At 40.9% G+C, this 10,425-nt stretch overlaps 1 protein-coding gene across 2 annotated transcripts; it reads left to right on the plus strand.

The window, feature by feature from the left end:
* The first annotated feature begins 1,214 nt into the window (after window positions 1-1,214).
* On the plus strand, window positions 1,215-6,557 carry ZNF22 (zinc finger protein 22). 2 transcript variants are annotated; one of them, XM_070043957.1, is made up of 2 exons: window positions 1,215-1,278; window positions 4,142-6,557. In XM_070043957.1, exon 2 carries the CDS (start codon window positions 4,229-4,231, stop codon window positions 4,904-4,906), a length of 678 nt encoding a protein of 225 aa, XP_069900058.1. In that variant the 5' UTR covers window positions 1,215-1,278; window positions 4,142-4,228; the 3' UTR covers window positions 4,907-6,557. The 2 variants fall into 2 exon arrangements, with proteins under 2 accessions (XP_069900058.1, XP_069900059.1); XM_070043958.1 differs by lacking the exon at window positions 1,215-1,278 and adding an exon at window positions 1,293-1,529.
* The last annotated feature ends 3,868 nt before the right edge of the window (window positions 6,558-10,425 follow it).

Below are 10,425 nucleotides of genomic sequence, written 5' to 3' on the forward strand. Positions count from 1 at the left end.
CCTTGTTCAGGGGCCCTTCATGGGAGATAGACTGCTCCTTACTGCACTTGGCCCTTGGACCACACATGTGACCGGCTTCTTTTGCATTGTTGCCAAATGCAGACCCAAGGCAGCAGTGCTCCCTGTTGAGACAGTGCTTTTTGGTGTGTGTCTCTGTCTGTCTGCAAGGGAGTGGGGTGCAAGGGACAAAGCCATAGTAAAAGGAAGCTGTCTTGCCAAGACTGTTCTCAGCCCAGAAGCCTCTTCTTCCTAGAATGAGCCCTTCAAATACAACTGGGCTCAGGGACACACTGGACCCCACTGCGAGCTGTTTCCCAGAGGAACCCCAGCCATTAAGGGATCTGGCCTCTCTTGACCCAGTTTTCCCAGAAAGATCTTCTATCAGGTTAGGTGAATATCTGGGGGTATGTTAGGTTCGGGATGTCCATCACACGTGCAAATGGCATTGAGTAATTAACTGGATATATAAATCTAGAGTTCAGTAATATTTGCAACCCAAGGTTGGACTGGAGTTACCAGTTAGGGAGTCTTCAGCGACTACAGATGGTATCTGAAGCCATTAGACTGAAGGAGTTCTGCAGGCAAACGAGGGCCCGGAGAGAAGAGAGGAGATGGGGTGACCCAGCACAGGTTAGGTTGGCGGAGGAGGAGGTTGGCTGTAAGAAATGAGAACCAGGAGAGATCATTACTAAAGAGAAAAAAGGGGGTGTGTTGGAAATCACGAGACTTTGGAGCCATTCCAGTCCTTGGCCATCCACTTATACACTGTCTGAACTCGAGCAAACTTCTACTCTAAGCCTTGGTTTCCTTACCTGTAAAATGAGTATGATCGTTCCCATTTTGTAAGGGCTTTTTGGTATAATCAAGTAAGTTGACTCATGAAAAATATCGGGAACAGTTTAGGCTGTCCAAAAGTACCTCTATATAATAATTAAACAATATTTGTAAAAGAATGAAGTCTCAGGGTGGGATAGGCTGGTGTTGCGTTTCAAAAGCCGTGACACACAGGCTGCAGCTCGTCGGCCCTGTGGGTGGCTCCTCCATCTCAAAGGTCTTGTGGTCCTGGGGGCCACAGGACGCCTTCCAGGGGTAGGAGCGGAAAACAAAACGACAGGAAGAAACGAAAAGTTGCTTTTTTCCGCTGGGCCCGTGAGCATAGAGGGTCACTCCGCCAGGATCCTAGAGCGACCGCGCGGCGCAGGCGAACGGCTCGGCCTGCACTTCCGGTGGCGCGAAGGGCGCGGGGCGAGCGAGCGAGGGCGGCGGCGGGCTGGCGCGGTGAGTGGGCCGGGGCCTCAGGAGCGCGAGCTGGCCGCTGTGGGGCGGTGCCGACTGGGCAACGGGCTGCCGGGCGCGGCTTCGGTCCTCAACTCCCGGCTGCCGCGAGGGCTCTGCCGTGGCTGGCGCCGGGGGCGGAGGGAGCGGGGCGGGCCAGGCCTGCGAGGAGCGGCAGCCAGAGGCCTCGGGAGAGCGGAGATCTTAACGGAAGCCCGGGCGAGTTGAGGCCAGAGGAGGACAGGCCCGGGATCGTGAGCCGCATTCCTTACGCCCTCCATCAGTCGCGTGTCAGGATAAAACAGATTGAACCAAGCGCTTGGGTAGCACAGGGCTGTTCTGAGCGACTTACAGATTCATTTAAACTTCTAACACCATGATAATGTAGTGGCCTTATTGTCATCCCCATTTTATGGACGAGAAAGCAGGCACATTCCAGTGAGGCGTATTCGCATGGCCAACAGCTCGTTTCACTCAAGTTTCCCTTAATACCCGCACTTGCTGTGAAATGAGGCTGAGCACCAGTCGGAGCGCTGGACTTGGCGTTGGAAGTTGGGGCTGCAGTCAGTTCTGCCACTAAGAATACAGGCTCTGGGGTTAGGCTACTAGGGGGTGGGAACCTGGCCAAAGTATACCTGCCTTTCCTTAGAAATGGAAGTAAAATGAAGATAATCCCATAAAGCTGCTCTGAGAATTAGATAGCCCAGTGACTGGCACCCAGGCTGCCTGTTGGTATGATTTCCTCATCTGTAGTGTTCTAGATGGTTTAGATAGTCTCTGAGTTTCCTACTAGAACTGACTTCTGTAGTGTTGAAAAATAAACGTGGGGTGTTTTTCAGTGTATAATTACCATTATAGCTATTTTTGAACACCAACATCATGTACCTGACATACCTCCTTGTAATAGATGTTCTATAAATATTTACTAAAGTTAAGAAATGAGTAGTGCTCTCTCTGTAGTTTTGTGTTGTATGCAGTTTGCTTTTTCTGATACTTACCTTAATTGCAGCAGATGTACTTAAATACACGAAGTCTCAGCACTGTCAGGCCTGGAGTCTCAATTATACAATAAGATGATGGAAAAGCAAGAACAATGATGTAATTTTTGTTTTCAGTTATTTGCTTTGTAAGCTTGTGTGCAGAGACCCAGGGTAATTATTCCCATTTTAAAGTCTACTTGCTGACAATAAGATGTGGAAATTAGTTCCAATAATTGTATTACCTTTGCAGTCCTAGGTTTTCCCACATTGTCACCTTTGGACATTTGGACATTTCCCACATTTGGACTTTGTGCTTCTTTGGTTGTGGCCATTATTTTAAGTAACCTTATAAGTAATTAAATGAAATTAATTTATTTGAAATTTTGAATTTTTGTAGCATGTGGGTATTTTTAAAATTCCATCCTATTTTTACATGTAAACTTACTTTCCTCCTCTTCTTGTGTTTTACCTACCACCTTTTATTCTGTTTCATTACACTATCAAGTAAAAGTTCTTTTGAAATTTTCCTTTCTCAAAAAAAATTCATTGTTTCAAGTTTTCAAAGAATTGCCCTCTTTCTTGGATCATTGGAATCTAGAGGAAATAATTATGAAATATCTCTTCATTGACATTTTCCTCATCCAGTATTTATTGAATAGATTCACAGAAATTTTCCACTTCTTATAGAGTAGTTCTTACATTCAAAACAACTTATGCTACAAAGTTAGAACTCAGTTGTTCTCTAAAGCTGTGCAAGTAGAACGGCTAAACAAACAAGGATAAACAGAAATAGTTAACAAAGTAGTATGATTTGTCATTTCTTTCTGATTTGGACACCATAATGAGTCACCCATGAGTGTAAGTTTAACGTGGGAGTAAATATTAAAATATAATGATAATCTATTACCCAAATTTTGATTGTCTTTTGGAGTTCTTTTATTCCTATTATGATATTACATTGTCTCCACTTTTTAATCTCATTTGTTATTGTCCAACAAAAATTTAGATTTCATATTATCACTTTTTCTTTTTTTTTTGTCCTGTCCCAATAGACAAAAACTCCAAAGGTAAATTTGGTTATATTTATTATGTTTGGACTCTGGAATTATTAGAATTATTTTGCAAGTATTTTTTCCCAGAATTGTCTTTGTTTTTATTATTATTTTTATTTATTTGCGGTACGCGGGCCTCTCACTGTTGTGGCCTCTCCCATTGCGGAGCACAGGCTCCGGACGCGCAGGCTCAGTGGCCATGGCTTACGGACCCAGCCGCTCCGTGGCATGTGGGATCTTCCCAGACCGGGGCATGAACCCGTGTCCCCTGCATCGGCAGGCGGACTCTCAACCACTGCGCCACCAGGGAAGCCCGTCTTTGTTTTTACATATATTGAATACATTAAAAAAAATTTTTATTGGAGTATAGTTGCTTTACAATGTTGTGTTAGTTTCTACTGTACAGCAAATACATATATACATATGTATATATACATATACAGCAAATATATATATATACATATATCCCCTCTTTTTTGGATTTCCTTCCCATTTAGATCACCACAGACACTGAGTTCCTTGTGCTATACAGTAGTTTCTCATTAGTTATGTATTTTATACATAGTATCAGTAGTGTATATATGTCAATCCCAATCTCCCAATTCATCCCACCCGCCCCCTTTCCCCCTTGTTTTCATGTTTGTTCTCTATGTCTGTGTCTTTCTGCTTTGTAAATAAGATCATCTATACCAATATTTTCAGATTCCATATATATGCCTTAATATACGATATTTAATTTAAAAATGGATGCAGTTTTGATGGGCTGAAGAGATATTAAAGTTGAATAATTAACAAATCATCTATAATTTGTTTTTTTTTTTTTTCTACACATAGAAAATTCTGAGCTGTGTAGCTCTAGGAAGTGAAATATTCATTCAGAAGAAGAGTGTAGACTCTTAAGAATACATTTGGCTCTTCACCATGCGGTTAGGAAAACCTAAGGGAGGTATATCTCGGAGCTCGAGCCAAGGAAAAGTCTATGAGAACCAGCGCAAAACAGGCCGGCAGCGGCAGAGATGGGGAATGACTGTTCGCTTTGAATCAAGCTTGAGTAGACTGAGAAGAAGCTTGGATGAGAAGCCTTATAAATGTGTCGAATGTGAAAAGAGTTTCAGTCAGAGCTCAACTCTTTTTCAACACCAGAAGATCCATACTGGAAAGAAATCCCATAAATGTGCTGATTGTGGAAAAAGCTTCTTTCAGAGTTCTAATCTCATTCAGCATCGACGGATCCATACTGGGGAAAAGCCCTACAAATGTGATGAGTGTGGAGAAAGGTTTAAACAGAGCTCAAATCTCATTCAGCACCAGAGAATTCATACTGGAGAAAAACCCTATCAGTGTGATGAATGTGGCCGATGTTTCAGCCAGAGTTCCCACCTCATTCAACATCAGAGAACCCACACAGGGGAGAAACCCTACCAGTGCAGTGAATGTGGCAAATGCTTCAGCCAGAGCTCTCATCTTAGGCAGCACATGAAGGTGCACAAAGAAGAGAAGCCTCGTAAAACCCGGGGCAAAAATATTAGGGCAAAAACTCACTTAGTATCATCTTGGAAAGCTGGTAAAGGAAGGAAGTCAGTGGCTGGTCTCCGCTAAGTAAAGGGCACTGCAACAGCCCTCTTTTAAAAATAAAAAGCATTTCTTTTAGAACTGGAGATATTTTTTAATAGTGCACTTAAATACTGTATCCTTTCCTAGCATGGAGACATTGGGAGTTTAATGACATTGGACTGAGAGAAATTACATTGAGTCCAGCCTTCCTTATTTTTTATGTAACTTGGAGTACAAAGAATTGAAAATGTGTTTTGAGAGAATATAAGCTTGATCTCATTCGAAATTGCTTCTTGCATCATTTTGACAAAACAGTCATGTTTTGATGACACGTGTAGAAGTGTAGTTCCAATGACTACTCAGTTTCAGGAATTTCTGTGGAAGGAATACTTAAAAGGGAGAAGAAATTAATTCCATTAGTTTTGGAGTTCTGTAGTAGATGAGATTTTATGTTTGTAAAGTTTTGTAGTGTATTAGCCATTGGTTTGTAAGTATGACTCAAGATTCAACATATTAAAATGAATTCATGTTCACAAATTTTTAATCAAGAAGGTGCATCACTCTATGTTAGCTTTCCTTTGTTTCTTTCCTGCTGCTTATGGATAATTAATTAAAGGAGTAGAATTTCCCTGTTTTTCACTAAATTCTTAGTAAGTGATACTCTAGAAGCCAAAGAGAGAACTGAATTAGACCGCAGGTCTCCTATTCCTGCTAATACTATCCTTTGTGATGGTGTTACGCCATGTCACTTGTTTTCCAGAAATTAGAATGGATTTATGTTAGTCCATCCCCATGGCTTTGACTTCTCTTGGCATTCTCTTGTGCTCTGGCAAACTGAACTAGCCTTTTAGATCTATGAATAAATAATTAAACCAAAATTATTTTTCCAAAACCATCTCAACTTGCAAATTAAAAATCTACAATTTACTTGCCTCCCTGCCTTCCCCTTTGAGAGCTTCATATAACCCTGATTATCTTAAATGTTTGCCTGTAGCAAAGTGAGGTTTTTAAAAAGTCAAGTGTTGGTGCATTGTAGCTCCTTTGAAATCTAAGTTTAACTTTTTCTGAGTTATATGAATTATTTACAAAACCAAACAATTTCTTATCTTTCATCAGAACAATGCCGAGTACCAAACATTTTGATTAGCCTTCAGCTTAGGTTTTAATTTCTATTGAACGCTAACATTCTTCTGATTTTTTTTTTGTATCTTTCAAATCATAGCAGTTCCTGCTGTACTCATAATGACAGTTATCCATAAAAAACTTTTTTAAATGGAGTATTTTGGATACTACTACCTTCTGTTTATTTTTCTCTTGGGAAATTGTTTTGATGTAGTAGGCAACATCTAAAATCACAGCCTTTGGAAGAATCACTTATTTTGTCTGTCTTTGATTGTCTCATACTTGAACTTTGCCTCCCTCGTGGCCTTGTATTTGAGTGCAGAGTCATAGAAGATGGCTTTGTTGACAGCATTTCATCCAATAGGATATCCACAAAGTGTTTTGTGAGTACAGGCATGCCTTGGAGTACCACAATAAAGCAAATATCGTGAGGAAGTGAGTCACTTGAATTTTCTATTTCCCAGTACATATAGAAGTTATGTTTACACTGTACTGTAGTCTATTAACTGCAATAGCATTATGTCTAAAAAACAATGTAATACCTTAATTAAAAATACTTTATTGCTAAAAAATGCTAACCATCGTCTGAGCCTTCAGTGAGTCATAGCAGTAACGTCAAAGAACACTGATCACAGGGCTTCCCTGGTGGCGCAGTGGTTGAGAGTCCGCCTGCCGATGCAGGGAACACGGGTTCATGCCCCGGTCTGGGAAGATCCCACATGCCGCAGAGCGGCTGGGCCCGTGAGCCATGGCTGCTGAGCCTGCGTGTCCGGAGCCTGTGCTCCACAACGGGAGAGGCCGCAACAGTGAGAGGCCCGTGTACCGAAAAAAAAAAAAGATCACTGATCACAGATCATGTTACAAATATAACAATAATGAAAATGTTTAAAATATTGAAAGAATTGCCAAAATATGACACAGAAAAATGAAGTGAACAAGTGCTGTTGGAAAAATGGCACCACTAGACTCGTTTGATGCAGGGTTGACACAAACCTTCAATTTATTTAAAAAAAAAAAAGCAGTAAGGCAAAGCACAATAAAACAAGGTATAACTTATGAAGTGATCACAGTTATCTTTTACAAAAGACATTGTTTAGATTTTACTGATCGACTTATTATGTCTTCAGAGGCAGAGAAGCTATTGAATCAAATCTGAAATTGTCAGTGGCAAAAGTATTACTCCCACAAATTTAAAGGTGAGTTCAATTTTATTTTGGCTTGAGTCAGTACTCCTGAGAGAAAGGGATACCTATAAAGGGCAAGAACCATCTAATAAGTTCCTAAGGAAAATGTAAGTATTTGTATGCTTTTTTTTGGCAGGTAGTGGGAGTACCTCTTCAAAATAGAAATTCGTAGCCACAAACAGTATTTATTCTCATGTTAGGGAAGTAAAGTGCTGTCATTCTGTCGAGAAAATAAATATCTGTTGAATACTGGCCATGCGTAAAAGACTGGTAGAAAAGGTAATTTTTTTTTTAAGGTAATACTAAAAATACAGGTCATGAATATACAGTATGACTGCCATTCAAATTGGGAGAATTTACATCTGGTACAGGGAAGAAGGAAGGGATCTTGAAAGGGTTGACATTTACATTAGGTTAGGGAATAGAAACCCAAAAGTCTGTAGAGGCCAGGTAGCTAATGTAAATGAAATGAGAAGAGCTGAGTGCTGTAAACTGAAGTGCACATGCCCATCTAAAAGGATAACCCTGACTCAGTTTTAGCCAGTTAATGCCACGCAGAGATTCTGGCCCAGATATGCCAGGTCTTTTGATTTTCCAAGAGAAACAGATTTTAAAGTTCACAACACTTCTTAACCAGTTTGCCACACCTGAATTGTATTTTGAAGGCTGTGTGTGTGACTGTGTCTGTGTTGGAGGAGGGGGTGGCAGAGGGAGAGAGCCTGGTATGGTGAGAGGCAGAGGTACATGATGGAGCGGAAGCTGCATAGCACAGAAGAATCTGCTCAGAGAACAGCAGGTGGCTGCTTTATTGACAGTCCAGTTTCATCTAAGAGTTGTGAGAGAGAAGGCTGGAATGGGCCTCCAGCAGAGCCTTAAATATCAACATTAAGAGTGAAATGGTTTAATAAGATGGGATGCATGAAGGTTTTTGGAGCACAGGTTAGAAGGTAATGGATGATCCAATGAGAAATAATAGCCAGAAGAAAAATCTCCCAGAAGAGACCCACTTGGCTCACTGGACGTACAAATCTTCACTTCCTGCCTTGGGGCACAAGTCACCTTTCATTTCCTGTCCCACACTTAATGACATCAACTCCAAACTGCTCTGTACCTTTGCTTATTCTGCTTTGACTAGTATATATTTCTGAGAGTTAGGCCTCCAGAGAGTAGGCTTTGAACCTTCCTTAGATGTTCTTCCTTTAACTGAATTGTAACCATCTCACTAGACAGTGAACTCCTGGCTTATAGTAGTCATTCAATTGAAAGTTTTAATGAAGAAAGGCCAAGAAGGAAGTACAGAAAGAAGGTTAGAGAAAGAGGTAAGAATTTAGTTCTGGAAAGTTTTTAGGTTGGCTGTCAGCTTCCGTGGCAACCTAGCTAGAGTCCCACCTAGAACGTCACTTTCCCTGTCTGCCATCCCTCTCCCTCTTCTTCAGTCTTCTCTATTCTTTGGAAAGCCCTTGCTCATTGCATAATTCATTCTTCAGCCTTGCACATAGCACACACATTTGTTGAATGAATTAAATAGGTAGTGAAAGGACAGATGTATAAAATACCATCAAACTCTAAGCAATCAGATTCTCATGGTCTGAAGGAACCTGGGAAGGCCACTTACCTCATCCTCCTCTAAATTGGATGATTATTTTGTGATGACCAGATTCTTCTATTATGTTCTTTGAAGTATAAAATACACATAGAATCTATATGGTTTTAGAAAACTAATGTCGTTTTCAACTTCAAAGTCACCCAAAACTCTGTGTTTTCCCCCTTAAAAGCATATCTGGAACATTTTTAGGACTTGGCAGACTTTTAAACAGACTTTTTTTTATATATCAGTTTTGTGACCAAGCAATTCCATATCCTCCAAAAGTCAGTGAAGTTTTTGGGAAGAGATGTGAAGTTGGTAATTTGGAGAGACTTCTCTATATGATTTGAAAGGTAGACACCTGGGTCACAGAGACCACTTGGTGTCCCTGAGAGTCAAGCGTACTCTTGTAATAGTCCAAGTTGAAAGAAATGTTTAAAGCAGGGCTATGGAGTAGGAAGTGCAGGGAGGAAAGAAGTAAGAGATACTGTGGTAGCAGTGGACAGGCCTGGAGACTCATCAGATTTGAGGTGCAAGCAAGAGAGGAAACAAGATGATGGAGGTTTCCAGCCTAGGTGACTAGGAGGTGTGAGGGAGAAGATGATTAATTTGCTTTAGGAAGTGCTGATCTTGAGATGCTTGGAATATCTGGGTGAAAAATATAACGGGAGATTGAATATCTGTGTCTGAAGTGTAGAAGATATTGAAGAAGGAACTCAATATTTGTGCCACTCTTTGCCAGTTGCTTTATATACGTTAGATGTATACTAGTCTGCTTGGGCTGCCATAACAAGATATCTGACTTAGTGGCTTAAACAGCAGATGTTTATTTTCTCACAGTTCTGGAGACCAGAAACCCATGTTCAAGGTTCCAGCAGAGATGGTTTCCAGTGAGGAATATCTTCCTACGTTCCAGACATCTGCCTTCTCACTTGGCCTTTCCTCACTCCATGCACGGGAGCAGAGAGAGAGATTTCATTCTCTAGTGTCTCTTAAAAGGATACCAGTCTAGTCCTATTAGATTAGGACCCCCACCCTTCTGACCTTATTTAACCTGAATTCCATCCTTAAAGGCCCTATCTACCAGTACAGTCACACTGGGGGTTAGGGCTTTCCCATATGACTTTGGGGAAGAAACAATTCAGACCCCAATAGATATTTCCTATTATAAACAGAGAATTCTAGTAATTTACTCAAGGTTAAACAGGACCAAAAGGTCCATGTCCTTTTGAATGCCCCTATTTAAAATCTTGTTACCACATCCTAGACCATGTGAGATGAATCCACTTTTATGGCTATCAGAAACAAAAGTAACAACCCCATCCTCTTTGACCTCAGAGAGAGAGGAGACATGAAGAATAGGGACAATAAGAATGAGTGTTGACTCTATACACAGCCTTCAGCTCTCCTGACTCCCTGGCTGAGTCTACCTTGGTTGCATAGATTCCCATAAGTCTGGATTTATTTGTACCTTAAGAACCAAAGGATCATGAGAAGACAGGGAAACACACAGCAGATGAAGGAGCAAGGTAAAAACCCACCAGACCTAACAAATGAAGAGGAAATAGGCAGTCTACCTGAAAAAGAATTCAAAGTAATGATAGTAAAGATGATCCAAAATCTTGGAAATAGAATGGAGAAAATATAAGAAACATTTAACAGGGACCTAGAAG

The sequence above is a fragment of the Globicephala melas genome, chromosome 16, assembly GCF_963455315.2.
Source record: "Globicephala melas chromosome 16, mGloMel1.2, whole genome shotgun sequence".
NCBI classification, from domain to species: Eukaryota; Metazoa; Chordata; class Mammalia; order Artiodactyla; family Delphinidae; genus Globicephala; species Globicephala melas.